The 15,198-nt window shown below is 36.7% G+C and overlaps 2 protein-coding genes across 12 annotated transcripts in view; one reads left to right on the forward strand and one right to left on the reverse strand.

Moving 5' to 3' along the window:
- The window catches only part of CCIN (calicin), a 399,321-nt gene that overhangs the window by 222,752 nt on the left and 161,371 nt on the right, over positions 1-15,198 (reverse strand). The gene's annotated exons all lie outside the window — the stretch shown is intronic.
- RNF38 (ring finger protein 38) overlaps positions 1-15,198 on the forward strand; it is a 123,593-nt gene that overhangs the window by 87,085 nt on the left and 21,310 nt on the right. For all 11 annotated transcript variants that reach the window (XM_082468656.1, XM_082468659.1, XM_082468660.1 and 8 more), the window contains one exon: positions 5,123-5,336. In XM_082468656.1, the coding sequence (XP_082324782.1) occupies positions 5,123-5,336 (214 nt within the window). The remainder of the gene's footprint in view (positions 1-5,122; positions 5,337-15,198) is intronic.

Here is a 15,198-nt window from a genome sequence, read left to right on the forward strand (position 1 = left end):
GACAACAGAGCTGAAGGAATCATACTCCCTGACTTCAGACTATATACTACAAAGCTACAGTCGTCAAAACAGTATGATACCGGTGTAAAAACAGACACATAGATCAATGGAACAGGATGGAAAGCCCAGAAATAAACCCACGTAGAATGGTCAATCTATGGCAAAGGAGGCAAGAATATACAATGGAGAAAAGACAGCCTCTTCAGTAAATGGTGCTGGGAAAACTGGACAGCTACATGTAAAAAAATAAAATTAGAACATTCTCTAACACAATATACAGAAATAAATTCAAAATGGATTAAACAGCTAAATGTAAGACCAGATAACTATAAAACTCCTAGAGGAAAACATAGGTGAACTCTTTCACATAAATTGCAGCAGTATTTTTTGGATCTGTCTCCTAAAGCATAGAATATTAAAGCAAAAATAAACAGATCGGACTTAATTAAACTTAAAAGCTTTTGCACAGCACAAAATTCATCGACAAAATGAAAAGACAAACTAATGAATGGGAGAAGATGTTTGCAAATGATATGACCGATATGGGGTTAATATCAAACATATATAAACAGCTCATACAACTCAATGTCAAAAAAAAACTCAGTTAAAAAATGGGCAGAAGACCTGAGTAGACAGTTTTTCAGAGAGGAAATGCAGATGGCCAACAGGTACATGGAAAGATGCTCAGCATTGCTAATCATCAGGGAAATGCAAATCAAAACCACAATGAGATATCACCTCACAACTGGCAGAACAGCTATTATTGAAAAGAACACAAAAATCAAATGTTAGCAAAGGTGTGGAAAAAAGAGAACCCTCATACACTGTTGGTGGGAATGTAAATTGGTGCAGCCACTGTGGAAAATAGTATGAAGATTTCTCAAAAAAACTAAAAACAGAACTACCATATGATCCAGCAGTTTCACTCCTGGGTAGATATCCAAAAAAACTAATTCAGAAACATATGCACCCCAGTGTTCATAGCAGCATTATTTACAATTGCCAAGGTATGGAAGCAACCTAAGTGTCCATCAAGAGGTGAATGGATAAAGGGTGTGTGTGTATTCCACGCAATGGAATACTACTCAGCCATAAAAAAGGCCGAAAATTTGCCATTTGCAGCAACATGGATGGACTTGGAGGGCATTATGCCAAGTAAAATAAGTCAGAGGAAAACAAATACTGTATGACATCACTTATATATATGGAATCTAAAAAATACAGCTAACAAGTTGAATGTAAAAAAAGAAGCAGACTCACAGATACAGAGAACAAATTAGTGGTTACCAGTGGGGAGAGGGAAGGAGGAGGGGGAGGGCTAATATAAGGGTAGGGGATTAAGAGGTACAAACTATTAGGTATAAAATAAGCTGCAAGGATATATTTATTGTACAACACGGGGAGTATAGCCAATATTTTATAATGACTATAAGTGGAACATAACCTTTAAAAATTGTGAATCAGGGCTTCCTTGGTGGTGCAGTGGTTGGGAATCCACCTGCCAATGCAGGAGACACGGGTTCGAGCCCTGGTCCGGGAAGATCCCACATGCCGCGGGGCGGCTGGGCCCGTGCGCCACAACTACCGAGCCTATGCTCTAGGGTCCGAGAGCTGCAACTGCTGAGGCCCGTGCTCCTAGAGCCCATGCTCCTCAACAAGAGAGGCCGCCGCAATGAGAGGCCCGCGCACTGCAACGAGGAGTGGCCCCTGCTCGCCGCAACTAGAGAAAGCCTGCAAGCAGCAATGAAGACCCAACGCAGCCAAAAATAAAATAAATAAATAAAAAAAAATTGTGAATCACTGTATCGTACACCTGTAACTTATGTAATATTGTACAGCAACTACAATTAAAAAAGAAGACAGAAAAAAAGAAAAAAAAGGAGAACCTTCTTGAAAGAATTTTTAAATACTGTACTCTAGGAAGTGGAAGAATAAATGCAAGAAGTAGGATTTAATACCATTTGATTAGGAAAGGAAACAAAAAAGACATACTGCTAAGTCTGAATAAAGGTCTATTGTTAAAAAAAAGAGAAAAAATTTCAGGAAAGATCTGAATGTAAAATGGGGACAGAGCAGAGAGAAGTAAAAATGTGCAATCTAGATGTTTTCCGAAAAATGGAAGTATGTGTTTAAAAATTTAAGTGTAGTCACTAGAAAAATAGAACTGGAATATATAGCTTCCACACAATGAAACAGATAAACAACATATATAGAAAACGCAGTCCAACAAAAGGCAGGTCAGTGAGGCCAGGAGGGAACAGCTTTGTGCTGTTTACAAGTGATACATCTAAAACAAAGTGACAAAGTAGTACCTATCATAGATATAAAAGTCAACTGAAAGAAATATTTGTCCATCTTATCACTGTTTATTATTTCTAGATTTTCCAGTAATTCTGCTTTCTAAATGTTCTGTTACAAAGGCATACGTAACAGATTTAATGAGAGGCAATTCAGGAAAGACAAGGACCAAAATTGTCAAGGAACTTACATGTCAGCATGAGAGCTTGGGTCTTAATTTGTGTTAAGTTTGAGTTATTGAAATTATGTTTGAGTAGGGAAGTGAGAGCAAGAAGCAACAACAGAATAAAACAATATTAAAAGGGACCCTTAAAGTGTGTGGACAGGCTGAGTGTTTTTTTGGGAGATGAGTGATCTGGGCATATATTTTCTATTTTGATTGTAAGGTGCACATTTTTTCACATCATAATGTCTCTAAATTGATGGTATAGCATAATCTAATTGGCAGCTTTCCTCCTCTTTTTAGTGATACATTAAACAGTCCTTTAAAATATTTTTACGGGTATAAAGATATGTACATATACATGAGTTAGTATACATAGATAAATTTTCTTGTTCTTTTCTCTTAGAGAGACTAAAAATAGTGTAGCAGTCAGCGCACTTACCTTCTAAATACCATTCCATAATCAAAGGAACCAGGGCTCTGGAGAACTTGTTAATTCCAGAGTTGGTATAGGGAAAATACAAGATAAGCCTAGAGCATATTGTCCCTATAGTAAGGAACAATAGTAAAAGGGCACAGGAGCTAAACTGAAAGTGCTCCCATTGGACAAAGTTGAAATAATTTTAACAACAAAATAAAACAATAGTGTGGATTATAACCTAAAGAATAAAATAAATATCCATTAGTCCATACTCATAAATAAGTGAATAAACAAATAAATGGGAGAGAGGGAATAGTTCTTCCTTATGGAATTCCAATTAATACATGTGGAAGAAATGAGGGGAGTAGAAAATCACCATTAGAATATCATAATAGTGATAGCTGAAGGTCCATTCATGCATGCTAAAGTTATTGGCAAAACTTTTAGCAGAAGCAGAATATTTGCATGGTCTCAAAGTATCTCCCCCCCAAATATTTGGTAATTACAAAGGGAAGAATGGTGATTTTGTAGTAGGGGGTCTTGGCAGAAACCAGTTTAGCCAAGTGATTGGTGTTAAATACATAGGCATGAGTGACGCATGTGATGTCATGTGCCCCTGGATACAATGCACTGAAAAGGGCCTATCACCTCTGTGATATCCTTTCCAGTAATGCATAACATCATGCAGATCATGCGAAAACATCAGACAAACCCGGGTTAAAGGATATTCTGCAGAGTAAATATGTCTTCAGAGAGGTATCAAGGTCGTGAAAGACTGAGAACTGTCATGGATTGGAGAAGACTAAGGAAACATGACCACTATATGCAATAATGGCATCCTGCACTGGATTTTTAGACTGTGAGGGGATATTGGTAGAAAAACTGGGTGAAGTCTGAATACATTCTGTTGTTTAGTTAACAGTATGATACCAAGGTTTATTTCTTAATTTTGATAATTTTTCTATTCTAATGGAAGATATTAACATGAAGGAAAGCTGGGTGAGGGGTACGCAAAAATTATACTAAAATTATCTCAAAATAAAACATTAAAGTGAGTTCAAAGGTGGATGGCATCTGAAAATCAGTGAAATACAGTATGTGAGTTTTGAAGCAGAAATGCAAAAAAGAGTTACGCTGAAAATAAAGATAGAGGAAGCAGTGAATGGAGCGAGAACCTGGGGGTTAGTTTTAACAACTCTGTAGAGGAGTTGATGTTGCAAAGGAGTGTCCCTTATTGTTTTTAAGATTGGGCAGTTGAGAGTGAGAAGAAACAGATTTAGAGGTGCAGAGTAGTGCAACAATTAAGGGAAAGGTGACCTGTCCTCAGTAAATACTGCTGAGGTGGCTGTGTGCAGCTGTGTCTTGAAGGGGGCTGTTCGGCCTCTTTTGCCTAATGTGGAGTACATTTTTAATGAGGCCTGCTGCGTTTTCGAATTGTTATGCGTGCTGAATTGTGGAATTGTAGGGAAGTGGAAGATGGAAGTCTACTCATGATAACTTGTTATTTGTGTTAAACTATGTCCATGACAAGTGCATGGGGAGTAAAAGTGGTTTCCTTCAGTGACCAGATTCTACCTAAAAATTCTGTATATTACTGGAACATTTATGCTGATGCTATTTTGCCATCATTTCCATTCTCAGCATTTACCCAATTACTCGATTATTTGCAGTTGTCAACAAATTAAATGTTCTTTAGTTTTTTCATGTATTTTCTACTCTCATTTTTTAAAATTGTCATTTTGGGCATATAGGAACTATGTCTTTTCTATGTGTCTTAGCCAGATAGACAACATAAAATGTCCATTAGGCATATGTGGATTACGGCCAAGGTACATATGCAAATTAAAATTTGTTCTAAAATGTTTATAAAATAAAGGAGGCAAAATAATAGGTTAAACCATATGAAATTGCTGATATTTGACTATATTTGCCTATAAAAGGATCAATTTTATACAATTAAACCCCCTCCCCCAAAATGACAGTGATTGGCTATTGATTTCTAAATAATCTCAGAGCTGAATATCAATTTTGTTTACTTCTGTTATTTTTTAAAAAACATATACATTCTATTTAAATTTGTAAGTGTTCAGAGCTGATGATGAACCACAGCAATTCTTTAATACTCAAGCCTACCTTAGCATATACTACTAATGGATTACAACGAGAGACAATACAGAATCCTGATGGATCACAACAGTAAACATTATAACAACCTTTTTGACATTTTTGCTATATTACAGTCCTCCTGTCAGGCGCCAGAGAGGAAGAAGGGATCGTCTGTCTCGACATAATTCCATTAGTCAAGATGAAAATTATCACCATCTCCCCTATGCACAGCAGCAAGCAATAGAGGAACCTCGAGCCTTCCACCCTCCGAATGTATCTCCCCGTCTATTACACCCTGCTGCTCATCCACCCCAGCAGAATGCAGTAATGGTTGACATACATGATCAGGTATAGTAACAGAATGCCCAGGAAATACAGATGCTGAAAGTTGGTAGCAGTTTATTGAGGTTGGTTGGTTTTTGTTGTAGGTTTCTTTTAATTTTACCTAAAAGGAAACAATTTTACCCAAAATGAAGCTATTTTAGGTAAGTTCATCATTCTTCACTGAGGATTAAAATTTAAATTCTACACAGCTTCCTTAGAAGAAAGTTGAACTTTAAAAAATTAGAATCAAGGTTGTGAAAGCTCAGAATGACTTCATTGTAATAGTTGTTTTAAAATGATGAATATAGGATTTATAGCGGATATCAGACAGCTGGTGGTTTGAGTCTATATTCCTGTTTCCCTCTCCCTTCCGGTTTCTTCTGGAGTAATTCAGTAGGCAAGACAGTTGGGTGCATCTTTGCTGACAAGTTTCTCTAGGTCTCCACCGAGATGACAGGTACAGAGCTTCCTTTCCCTTTGTTCCTTCCAGGAACTGAGGGACTAGCTGAGAAGAGGGTTTGCCAGTCCTTAGAGCCTGAGACCAAAATTGTATGATTTTCTGAGGTTAAAAAAGACACAAATCTAGGGACTTCCCTGGTGGTCCAGTGGGTAAGACTCCATGCTCCCAATGCAGGGGGCCGGGTTCAATCCCTGGTGGGGGAACTAGATCCCACATGCATGCCGCAACTAAAAGATCCTGCATGCCACAACTAAGACTCGGCGCAGACAAAATAAATAAGTAAATATTATTAAAAAGAAAGACAAATCTAGACATATTCTTATAAAGTTTCTGGATTTTAAGGATAAGGAAAAAAAATCTTCCAAGTTTATAGACAGCAGAAATTTCAAAGGAAAGGAAATCAAATCAGACTAGCGTTTGATTTTTTTTTTTAAATCTACTGTACTGGATGATGGAAAACAAAGTACCATATACTGACAGTTGAAAGAAAATATGATTTTGCTCAGACATCCTTCTTCCTTCAGCCATGTTCTTTCGCTTTATGTTCATGAAACACTTTTAAAAAATTAATCACATAATGATAAGTTTTAAAAAGAAAAGTTTTGGGGCTTCCCTGGTGGCTCAGTGGTTGAGTCTGCCTGCCAGTGCAGGGGACACGGGTTTGAGCCCTGGTGTGGGAGGATCCCACATGCCGCGGAGCGGCTAGGCCCATGAGCCACAAATACTAAGCCTGCACGTCTGGAGCCTGTGTTCCGCAACAAGGGAGGCCGCGGCGGTGAGAGGCCCGCGCACCACAATGAGGAGTGGCCCCCGCTTGCCGCAACTGGAGAAAGCCCTCGCACAGAAACAAAGACCCAACACAGCCAAAAATAAATAAATAAATAAATAAATTTATTTATTTATTTAAAAAAGAAAAAAGAAAAGTTTTTCCAGACCATATTTTTTGTGGTCATAATCTGATAAAACTGTAAATCATAAGTTTTAAAAAAAAGATTTAAAAAAATGACACTGAAATATTTGAGGCAAGGTTGTAAAGGAAAAATCTTCATACCATAGTCAGTGGGACAGGCCAAAGCTGTTCTCCAAGAAATTTTTAAAAACCTTCATTATGAACACTTAATTGCTTGAGTAATTAGGGTGAAATGTTACAGAATAAACCAACAGGAATTGGGATGAATAACTTACCAGGCAAACAACTAAAATTAATGATTTGAAAATCTATTCTTTTAATAAGAGAAGTAGCACAAAGAAAACCCAATCCTAGTGCTTTGAAAAGTTGGTAAGGATGGCACACCTCTTCTGAGCTTGGTTATAGAAAAAAGAACAAATGTAAAGAAGAGCAGGAATGATAAAAAGACATATCTCTATATGTAGGAAACATTCAAAGAGTTTTTTCAGTTGTAAAATGAAAATAGCACCTGTTTCATAAGGGATGTTGAAAGAATTAAGAGTTAATCCATTCTGAGCACTTAAACTAGTGCAAGTGGTAAGTGCGCAAGTATTGCTTCATTATTAACTATTATAATGAAATTTTGTATATAACCCTGGGGGGTAAAAAGAAAACTTAAAGGAAGTTCCGAAAATTGACCCAAGAATAACAGGAAAATTTGAATTACCACAGAAGTGTGAAAGCTAATCAGAGATTTACCGAGGCACGGTGACAAGATAGCTTCACAGCTGTTTTCTCTAACCTTTAGAGAGCGCGCAAATAATTCCAGGCGGCTTTTTTTTTTTTTTTAAGTCAAACTCTCTATTTTGTGAAACCAGCGTCGTTTTAATACCAAAAGCAAATAAAGATAGTAATCCCCCCAAACTCCCTGATGCATAGGCAGAATTTCTAAATAGATGTTTAGAAAATACACTATAGCACCATATCAAAAGAGTAATAAACTGTGACCAAATAAGATCTATTCCAAGTAAGAGACGATAGTTTTGTATGAAAATCATATCGCATCAGCAAATAATAGAAGAAAAAGCATATGATTATAATCAAAAGATGTTGAAAAGTCAGTTAAAGTTTACTAAGAACTCTAACAAAATAGAGCAAGAAGGAAATTAATTATAATAAATAAAACTAATAGCAAGTATCCTAATCTGTGAGTGACAAATCAGCAACTAGAGAGATACTTGGCTCTGTTCGTTTTTATTCAGTGTTATGTTAGGAGTTCTACCAAATTCAGAATGATATTGTAATGGATATAAAACATTGAAAGAGATCGTTGTATCTTTCTCCCTCTCATTGTATAATTGTAGTAGAAGAAAACACAGGATATTCTAGTTTGAAAGAATTTGATACAGTGCCTAAATGCAAATTAAATGTACAGAAAACAATAACTTACGTCGATCAGCAGATGAATAGATGCAATACAGTATATCTGTGCAGTGGAATATTATTCACTCAAAAAGTAGTGAAGTACTAATTCATGCTACTGCATGGATTAACCTTGAAAACATGCTTAGTAAAAGAAGCCAGTCACAAAAGGCCACAGATTCACAGTTTGTATGATTTCATTTATATGAAATGTCTAAAATAGGCAAATCCATAGAAACAAAGTATGAATGAAGTGATTGCTTATCATTAGTAGAATAGTAGAATAAATTAGGATACCTTCATACCATGGAATGTAACTGTTACAAAGAATTACTTAGAATTATGCCAGGAATGTGAGTGATATCTGCAAGATACTGTTGAGCAAGAAAAACAAAATTGAGGAGAGTGTTATGTTAATTTTGTAAAACATGGTGATTAAATATTTGTATACATAGGACTCTGAACATAAAGAAAAATACGGAGAAATATATACTAGGCGTGAGGGGGGCGAGTGCTAAAGTGAAGGGAAAGGGAAGGAGGGTAGAGATGGAACCAAAGAAAGAAAAGGAAAAGACTTAATTTCAGAAAAGATGGTATCTCGTTTGTGTAAAGTTACTTATTGGGTCTACATATTGAAACAATTGCGTATGTAAACACCAGAACAACATAAGACATAGAAAACCTGAACAGACCAGTAGCTATGGAAGAAATTAAAGGCATAATAAAAAACCTGTCTTTATAGATTACATCTGAATTCTGTCTAATCTCTATAAAGAACTGAAAGTTCCAATTTAAGCTATTCCAGATTATAGACAAAGATAGAAATTTTCAAAGTATATTTTGTGAAGCTTACATAACCTTAATAATAAAACCTCAGACAGTACAACAGATGAAAGCGTTCAGCTAGTTTCCCTCTTGAATACAGATGCAGATACTTTAAATAATAAACCATAGCTAGTGTTATACTAAAATAGTCTATTAGCAAAGTTGAAATAATGATTATTAGAGTTTATCCTGGCAATGCAGGATAAGTTCAACATCAGGAAAACTTTTTTTTGTTTGTTTTTGTTTTGTTTTGTTTTGGGCTGCGTTGGTGCTGCTTCGTTGCTGTGCGCGGGCTTTCTCTAGTTGCGGCGAGAGGGGGCTACTCTTTGTTGCTGTGCGTGGGCTTCTCGTTGCAGTGACTTCTCTTGTTGTGGAGCACAGGCTCCAGGCTCACGGGCTTCAGTAGTTGCAGCACGCGGGCTCAGTAGTTGTGGCTCACAGGCTCTAGAGCGCAGGCTCAGTAGTTGTGGCGCATAGGCTTAGTTGCCCCGTGGTAGGTGGGATCTTCTCGGACCAGTGCTCAAATCTGTGTCTCCTGCATTGGCAGACGGATTCTTAACCACTGCGCCACCAGGGAAGCCCAGGAAATCTTTTAAGGTAATAGATTTCATCAACACTCTAAAGGGAGAATATTTTGTTAATAGATGCAAAAATATAAAATTTAGCCATCATTCATGTCCAATAAAAGGTCTTACAATGGAAAAGGGAGTTTTATTTTCTAGAGCTGGTAGGCAAGGTTATTGAGAGCATCCCCATTGATTGAAGACAATTGACTATACTAGATAAATTATTAACAGTATCCTAAAAGCATCAAAAGAGCCTAAAGATCAGAAGGAATTGGCAGGTCAAAATTTAAGGGAGAGTAGGGATGCTAGTTCTATCCTGAAGGCATTTTGTTCATTTATGCAAACTTGAACTTCAATTTTAAGTCCCATCATGAGGCACAAGAGAACAGGAATCAGAGACCACTAAGTTTAAGGAGTCCCTTCCTACATAGATGACCCTTCTTACATAAAATAGGCACCTTAGAGGGCTGTATCCTTAGAATAAGAGTGACCAGAAACAAATGTAATTTGCGGCCAAATTCACATCAGACTGTGAAATTAGTGAAAGTACTTTGGACTTCAGGGGCCTAGAAAACATGCAGATTCTCTTTGGAGGAAGAAATCTTCAGGCTAGTTTTCAAAGAATTCCCTCCAGTAAATTTTCAAGGACAGTAAGCAGTAAACAAAGTTAACCAAGTACGTGAGGAAAAAAGGACTACAAATGAAAACCAACAGAAATAGATCTACAGTGAGTTCACATAACCTATTTCTTTGTGTTTTTTTTTTGATCTTTATTGGAGTATAATTGCTTCACCATACTGTGTTAGTTTCTGTTGCACAACAAAGCGTGTCAGCCATATGTATACACATGTCCCCCTATCCCCTCCCTCTTTAGCCTCCCTCCCATCCTCCCTATCCCACCCTTCTAGGTCATCTCAAAGCACCGAGCCAGTCTCCCTGTGCTATGCTGCTGCTTCTCACCAGCCAACTATTTTACATTCAGTAGTGTATATATGTCAATGCTACTCTCACTTTGCCGCAGCTTCACCCTCCTACCCCATGTCCTCAAGTCCATTTTCTGTGTCTACCTCTTTATTCCTGCCCTGCAACCATGTTCATCAGTACCTTTTTTTTTTTTTTTAGATTCCATATATATGCGTTAGCATACAGTATTTGTTTTTCTCTTTCTGGCTTACTTCACTCTGTATGACAGACTCTAGGTCCATCCACCTCACTGCAAATAACTCAATTTTGTTTCTTTTAATGGTTGAGTAATATTCCATTGTATATATGTGCCACATCTTCATTATCCATTCATCTGTCGATGGACATTTAGGTTGCTTCCGTGTCCTGGCTATTGTAAATAGTGCTGCAGTGAACATGGTGGTACATGTCTCTTTCTGAATTATGGTTTTCTCAGGGTATATGCCCAGTAGTGGGATTGCTGGGTCATATGGTAGTTCTATTTTTAGTTATTTAAGGAACCTCCATACTGTTCTCCATAGTGGCTGTATCAGTTTACATTCCTACCAACAGTGCAAAAGGGTTCCCTTTTCTCCACACCCTCTCTGGCATTTACTGTTTGTAGATTTTTTGATGATGGTCATTCTGAGCGTCATGAGGTGATACCTCATTGTAGTTTTGATTTGCATTTCTCTAATATTAATTAGCGATGTTGAGCATCTTTTCATGTGCCTCTTGGCCATCTGTATGTCTTCCTTGGTGAAATGTCTGTTTAGGTCTTCCACTCAGTTTTTAACTGGATTGTTTGTTTTTTTGATATTGAGCTCCATGAGCTGTTTGTATATTTTGGAAGTTAATCCTTTGTTGTTTCATTTGCGAATATTTTCTACCATTCTCACAGTTGTCTTTTTGTCTTGTTTATGGTTTTCCTTTGCTGTGCAAAAGCTTTTAAGTTTAATTAAGTGCAGTTTGTTTATTTTTGTTTTTATTTCTGTTACTCTAGGAGGTGTGGGTCAAAAAAGATCTTGCTGTGGTTTATGTCAAAGAGTGTTTTTCCTGTGTTTTCCTCTAAGAGTTTTATAAGTGTCTGGTCTTACATTTAAGTCTAATCCATTTGGAGTTTATTTTTGTGTATGGTGTTAGGGAGTGTTCTAATTTCATTCTTTTACATGTAGCTGCCCAGTTTTCCCAGCACCACTTATTGAAGAGGCTGTCTTTTCTCCATTGTATGTTCTTGCCTCCTTTGTTGTAAATTAGGTGCCCATATGTGCGTGGGTTTATCTCTGGGCATTCTATCTTGTACCATTGATCTATATTTCTGTTTTTGTGCCAGTACCATACTGTCTTGAATACTGTAGCTTTGTGGTATAGTTTGAAGTCGGGGCGCCGGATTCCTCCAACTCTGTTTTTCTTTCTCAAGATTACTTTGGCTATTCGGGATCTTTTGTGTTTCCATACGAATTGTAAAGTTTTTTGTTCTAATTCTGTGAAGGATGCCATTGGTAGTTTGATAGGGGTTGCATTGAATCTGTAGATTGCTTTGGGTAGTATAGTCATTTTCACAATATTGATTCTTCCAATCCAAGAACATGGTATATTTCTCCATCTGTATATGTCATTTTTGATATCTTTCATCAGTGTTTTGTAGTTTTCTGAGTACAAGTCTTTTGCCTCCTTAGGCAGGTTTATTCCTAGGTATTTTATTCTTTTTGGTGCAGTGGTAAATGGGAGTGTTTCCTTAATTTCTCTTTCTGATTTTTCGTTGTTGGTGTATAGGAATGCCAGAGATTTCTGTGCATTAATTTTGTATCCTGCAACCTTACTGAATTCATTGATTAGTTCTAGTAGTTTTCTGGTGGCATCTTAGGATTTTCTATGTATAGTATCATGTCATCTGCAAACGGTGACCATTTTACTGCTTCTTTTCAATTTGTATTCCTTTTATTTCTTTTTCTTCTCTGATTGCCATGGCTAGGACTTCCAAAACCATGTTGAATAATAGTGGCAAGAGTGGACATCCTTGTCTTGTTCCTGATCTTAGTGGAAATGCTTTCAGTTTTTCACCATTGAGTATGATGCTTGCTGTGGGTTTGTCATATATGGCCTTTATTATGTTGAGGTAGGTTCCCTCTATGCCCATTTTGGAGAGTTTTTATCATAAATGGGTGTTGAATTTTGTCAAAAGCTTTTTCTGCATCTATTGAGATGATCATATGGTTTTTATTCCTTAATTTGTTAATGCGGTGTATCACATTGATTGATTTGCGTATATTGAAGAATGCTTGCATCCCTGGGATAAATCCCACTTGATCATGGTGTATGATCCTTTTAATGTGCTGTTGGATTCTGTTTGCTAGTATTTTGTTCAGGATGTTTGCATCTATGTTCATCAGTGATATTGGTCTATAATTTTCTTTTTTGTGATATCTTTTTCTGGTTTTGGTATCAGGGTGATGGTGGCTTCATAGAATGAATTTGGGAGTGTTTTTCCCTCTGCAATTTTTTGGAAGAGTTTGAGAAGGATCGGTATTAGCTCTTCTTTACATGTTTGATAGAATTCGCCTGTGAAGCCATCTGGTCCTGGACTTTTGTTTGTTGGAAGATTTTTAATTATGGTTTCAATTTCATTACTTATGTTAAGTCTGTTTATATTTTCTAATTCTTCCTGGTTCAGTCTTGTAAAATTGTACCTTTCCAAGAATTTGTCCATTTCTTCATGGTTGTCCATTTTATTGGCATATAGTTGTTTGTAGTAGTCTTTTATAAAACTTTGTATTTCTGCAGTGTCAGTTGTGATTTCTCTTTTTTCATTTCTAATTTTATTGATAGGCGTCCTCTCCCTTTTTTCTTGATGAGTCTGGCTAAGGGTTTATCAATTTTGTTTATCTTCTCAAAGAACCAGGTTTTAGTTTTATTGATCTTTGCTGTTGTTTTCTTTGTTTATATTTCATTTATTTCTGCTCTGATCTTTATGATTTCTTTCCTTCTACTGACTTTGGGTTTTCTTTGTTCTTCTTTCTCTAGTTGTTTTAAGTGTAGGGTTAGATTGTTTATTCGAGATTTTTCTTGTTTCTTGAGGTGAGATTGAATTGCTATAAACTTCCCTCTTAGAACTACTTTTGCTGCATCCCATAGGTTTAGGGTGGTCGTATTTTTGTTGTCATTTGTTTCTGTGTATTTTTAAATTTCTTCTTTGATTTCTTCAGTGACCTCTTGGTTATTGAGTAGCACACTGTTTAGCCTCCATGTATTTGTGTTTTTACAGGTTTTTTCCTGTAATTGATTACCAATCTCATAGCGTTGTGGTCAGAAAAGATGCTTGCTATGATTTCAATTTTCTTAAATTTTCCTAGGCTTGATTTGTGACCCAAGATGTGATCTGTCCTGGAGGATGTTCCATGTCCACTTGAGAAGAAAGTGTATTCTGCCACTTGTGGGTGTAGTGTTCTATAAATGTCCATTAGATCTGTCTGATCTATTGTGTCATTTAAAGCTTGTGTTTCCTTCTTTATTTTCTGTTTGGATGATCTGTCCATTGGTGTAAGTGGGGTGTTAAAGTCCCCTACTGTTATTGTGTTACTGTCAATCTCTCCTTTCGTGGTTGTTAGCATTTGCCTTATGTATTGAAGTGCTCCGAAGTTGGGTGCATAAACATTTATGATTGTTATATCTTATTACTAGATTGATCCTTTGATCATTATGTAGTGTCCCTCCTTAGCCCTTGTAACAGTCTTTATTTTAAAGTCTATTTTATCTGATACGAGTATTGCTACTCCAGCTTCCTTTTGATTTCCATTTGCATGGGATATCTTTTTCCATCCCTTCACTTTCAGTCTGTATTTGTCCCTAGGTCTGAAGTGGGTCTCTTGTAGACAGCATATATATGGGTCTTGTTTTTGTATCCATTCAGCCAGTCTGTGCCTTTTGGTTGGGGCATCTAATCCATTTACATTCAGGTTTATTGTTGATATGTATGTTCCTATTACCGTTCTCTTAATTGTTTTGGGTTTGTTTTTGTGGGTCCTTTTCTTTTGTGTTTCCCGCTTAGAGAAGTTTCTTTAGCATTTGTTGTAAAGTTGGTTTGGTGGTGCTGAATTCTCTTAGCTTTTGCTTGTCTGAAAAGCTTTTGACTTCTCCGTAGGATCTGAATGAGATCCTTGGTCTTGGTTGTAGGTTTTTGTCTTTCATTACTTTAAGTATATTCTGCCACTCCCTTCTGGCCTTCAGAATTTCTGCTGAAAAATCAGCTGATAACCTTATAGGGATTCCTTTGTATGTTATTTTTTGTTTTACCCTTGCTGCTTTTAATATTTTTTCTTTGAATTTAATTTTTGTTAGTTTGATTAATATGTGTCTTGCTGTGTTTTTCCTAGGGTTTATCCTGTATGGGACTCTGTGCTTCCTGGACTTGGGTTACTATTTCCTTTCCCATGTTAGGGAAGTTTTCACCTATAATCTCTTCAAATATTTTCTCAGACCCTTTCTTTTTCTCTTCTTCTTCTGGGACCCCTATAATTCGAATGTTGGTGCGTTTAGTGTTGTCCCAGAGGTCTCTGAGATTGTCTTCAGTTCTTTTCATTCTTATTTCTTTATTCTGCTCCTCAGCAGTTATTTCCACCATTTTGTCTTCCAGCTCACTTATTCATTCTTCTGCCTCAGTTATTCTGTTATTGATTCCTTCTAGTGTATTTTTCATTTCAGTTATCATGTTGTTCATCTCTGTTTGTTTGTTCTTTAGTTCTTCTAGATCTTTGTTAAACATTTCTTGTATTTTCTCAATCG

This window comes from Balaenoptera physalus (genome assembly GCF_965194825.1).
Source record: "Balaenoptera physalus genome assembly, chromosome: 7".
Classification (NCBI taxonomy): Eukaryota; Metazoa; Chordata; class Mammalia; order Artiodactyla; family Balaenopteridae; genus Balaenoptera; species Balaenoptera physalus.